The following is a 3342-nucleotide window of genomic DNA, read 5'->3' on the forward strand; positions in this document are numbered from 1 at the left end:
GTGTGTGTGTGTGTGTGTGTGTGTGTGTGTGTGTGTGTGTGTGTGTGTGTGTGTGTGAGAGAGAGAGTGTGTTTCTGCTGAGTCAAGTGTGAGGTCAGAGCCAAGCTGCTCGTCTATGTTGAATTATTGACAGTTTGAGATACACTTCTTAGTGGCTGTAATCAGTCCTGTGAATGTATATATACATCTCAGTACATAACACTGCCATGTAGACTGTGTGTGTGTGTGCTGGTGTGTTGACGTGCACACCATGGTATGTGGCAGGGACATGCACGTGGAAATGCCGTGTGCTAAAAGCAGTGCGCCGGGCTAAGCTGAGCCGAGGTGGGCCGCAGGTGTGGCTGTGCTGTGATGCGAGGAGGGAGGGAGGTTGTGAGGGCGTGGAGGGTGGGGGTTGTAGGCGTGGTCGAGGACGAGTGGCGAGGGACTCCACTTACCGGATATTTGTGGCTGGATGCCAGCCTGGTCGTTGGAGCTGAGCAACTGGGCCTGGATGGTCTCCACCACACGCTTGAAGCGTCGGCTAGGGCCTGTTGAGAAACCGGGTCCGTGTTATAATCCAGACTTGACACTGTAGCCACAGGGCTGCAAGGAGTACTTAAAAAAAGCAATACTAGGGGTGCACGAGTGGTTTTCGCAAGCATAATTTCAATATTGTGTGTTTCCCACTGAATTCATTTAGTGTTAGCACTAGCAGTCCACGGGTTCAGCTCAGCCAGCAGTCACAGCAGATGTAAGCCCACATCACCTGATACCACAGGCAAATCTCTGATGGCTGTTCTGTTTCCTTTTGGCTTTCTACTAAGTGCAACCCATGATTCAGTATATTGAGCAGCAGTAATCTGAACTATTGTCTGTAAGACTTTCTCAGTCTCTCACACCGGCTTGTTTGGAGCGTTGTCTCAGTTTGTTGTGGTTCCTATGCATTCACCGATGCACGGCTCTCTTAAGGTTCAGCAGCATTTCAGGCTGACTTCTGGATTTGGTTCTTTTTGCTGGCTGTGTTTGGGATCACTTTCCTCCTAAATGACACCATTTTGGCTAAGCTTTAGCAGCTGGCTCCAGATTTAACACTTTAATACTTGGGTACACAGAGAAGTTTATGGTCAACTCAAAAGCTGCAAAGTAACCCGGTCCTGTGGCTGTAAAACAAGCCCAAATCATCACCCCTCCCCCACCAACAGCTGGACTCTGTGCTGTCCAATAACATGCCAAACATCTTGGCCTTGTGTGCCAAAAGGGCATCGTACAGAAGTACTGTGGTCCTTTCAGAACATGCAAACATGAGGGCTTTCTCCTGGAAACTTTCCACTGAACAGTCTTTCTCAGTGCAGAATGATGGGGTCAAGCTGTTTGGAGAGGCCTTTTCCAGATTGATGGACAGCAACAGCAATGTAAGAGACTGCTAAACCTCTTGCGGGTAACCTGTGTTACCTACGTGTGCTATAGATCGCAGGTTTAGCTTCAGGTAATAAGCTTTCCCTGGTGTGTGAGTAACACATACATAAACATGCTGTAAGTGGTAGCTACAGTAAGTTACTCCAAATGGTTGTAGGTTGTGAGCAGAACAGTCACTGAAAAGCACAGTGCTGTGTTCAGTGTCACAGGAAAGAAGAAAACAGTCCCTGTTCGTGTTGCTGAGGCGTCCCAACGAGTTCTCCAAAGCAGAAATGTGCATGTTTGTTCCTGTTTAATATACCAGCGGTGTCCGACTCCAGTCCTCCAGAGCTACCGTCCTGCAGCTTTTAGATGCGTCCTTGTTCCGACACACTGGAGTTGGACACGCCTGATCTACACTCATTCACCAGACACTTTTTTAGGTACACCTTGCTACGACTGGGTTGCACCTCCTTTGGCCCTCAGGTCTGTCACAGATTCACCAAGGTGCTGAAAACATTCCTCAGATCTATGACACCAGTCTCTCGCTCCCCCAAAGATCTAACAAAAAGACCCCAGAGGGGTAGACTGAACTCCTTGCCATGTTCAAGAAAGCAGTCAGAGATGATCTGAGCTGTGGCAATAATAACTGGTACTAAGGTAGGATGGAGTCATGCATTCTTGCTGTTTACATGCAATTCTGACTCCAGCCTCTGAATGCTGCAGCACTCCATGTAAAATTATTAAGCTCTTCAGCATACGCTGGTTGCCATGAGTAGTTATTTGAGTTGCTGCTGGCTTTGCTGTTCCTCTGACTGGGATGATCACCCAGTAAACTGCTGCTCACTGGATATTTTCTCCTTTTCTAGACTGTTCTCTGTAAACTCTAGAGAATCTTGCCATGCTTAAAATCCCCTTTTGCCCCATTCTGATACTCGACTTGAACTTCAGCAGGTCATCCTGACCAAGTCTGCATGCCTCGATGCGCAGTGTTGTTTCCATGGTTTTCTATGTGTTGTGATGTATGTGGTTTACCTGAGAGCAAGGTGAAGGTGACAGAATATATGCCGTTCTCCTTTGTGGCGCTGGTGCTCTCGGTGTAGGTGATGTCCACCTGGAACTTCACCGGCTTCTGGAAAACCGTCGGACCAGCTGTGGACTTGTACTCTGCCCGGAAACTGGTCTGAGAGATGACGCTGTGGCTCAGACTGGGAATCTGGGGAGAGAGACGGTGGGAGAGGGTAGGAGGGTGAGGTTGGTGGAAGAGCAAAGGCGGAGTGCTTCTGAGTCAGCAGCACTGGGCACGCAGACACAAGACAACTTGCGCATCAGTTAAAATGGCAGCATGGATGTAAGAGAAAGAGACGGGAGCAGAAGGAGACACTGTTGGATGTGCTACACCCTAACATGTGGTGACATTTTGATGCATAAGCGGTGGAGGCCACGCTAACACCAAGACGTGAACAGACAGCAAGCTGTTGCACAGAGCTGTTGTGGAGGACCAGCGTGGATCGTCACGATATTAGTCAGGTTTTAATCTCATGGCTGGTTGGTGTACATGAGCGTTTGCATTTTTCTCCTGGACTGCTGGGCTTCTATGGTCCTGCTTGGTGAGTTTCGCGCTCACTATAGCAAGTTTTTATCACGCTCATGAGGGAGCACCTTCACCTTATATTTCAGGCTTTGTAACTTGGGATGAAAATGCAAAATCTATAAGTTAACGCATCATGTTTTTCAAACGTGTGTATGTGAGAAGAAAAAAATATCACTACTACTCCTGTTTGATTTGCTTAGTGAGTATTTCCAGGTACCAGCGTGAGTCATAATGAACATAATGTTGGTTTTCATCTGTGCTTTATTTTGAAGGTTTACACATACACTGTGAGTAGTGTTGGGAAGTAACACAATCCGGTTGTTCAGTGATGACGCGACGAATCCTACTTCCGGGTCTAAAGTAGTCTGCGT

General features: G+C 47.8%; 1 protein-coding gene across 1 annotated transcript in view; it reads right to left on the reverse strand.

Moving 5' to 3' along the window:
- The window catches only part of LOC102298603 (serine/threonine-protein kinase BRSK2), a 149159-nt gene that overhangs the window by 9867 nt on the left and 135950 nt on the right, over positions 1–3342 (reverse strand). The window contains exons 18-19 of the mRNA XM_042212604.1: positions 2413–2593; positions 438–530 (exon numbers count right to left, since the gene is read on the reverse strand). Of these exons, the coding sequence (XP_042068538.1) occupies positions 438–530; positions 2413–2593 (274 nt within the window). The remainder of the gene's footprint in view (positions 1–437; positions 531–2412; positions 2594–3342) is intronic.

Source organism: Haplochromis burtoni, unplaced genomic scaffold (assembly GCF_018398535.1).
Source record: "Haplochromis burtoni strain Fernald_Lab_line unplaced genomic scaffold, NCSU_Asbu1 Contig_381, whole genome shotgun sequence".
Classification (NCBI taxonomy): domain Eukaryota; kingdom Metazoa; phylum Chordata; class Actinopteri; order Cichliformes; family Cichlidae; genus Haplochromis; species Haplochromis burtoni.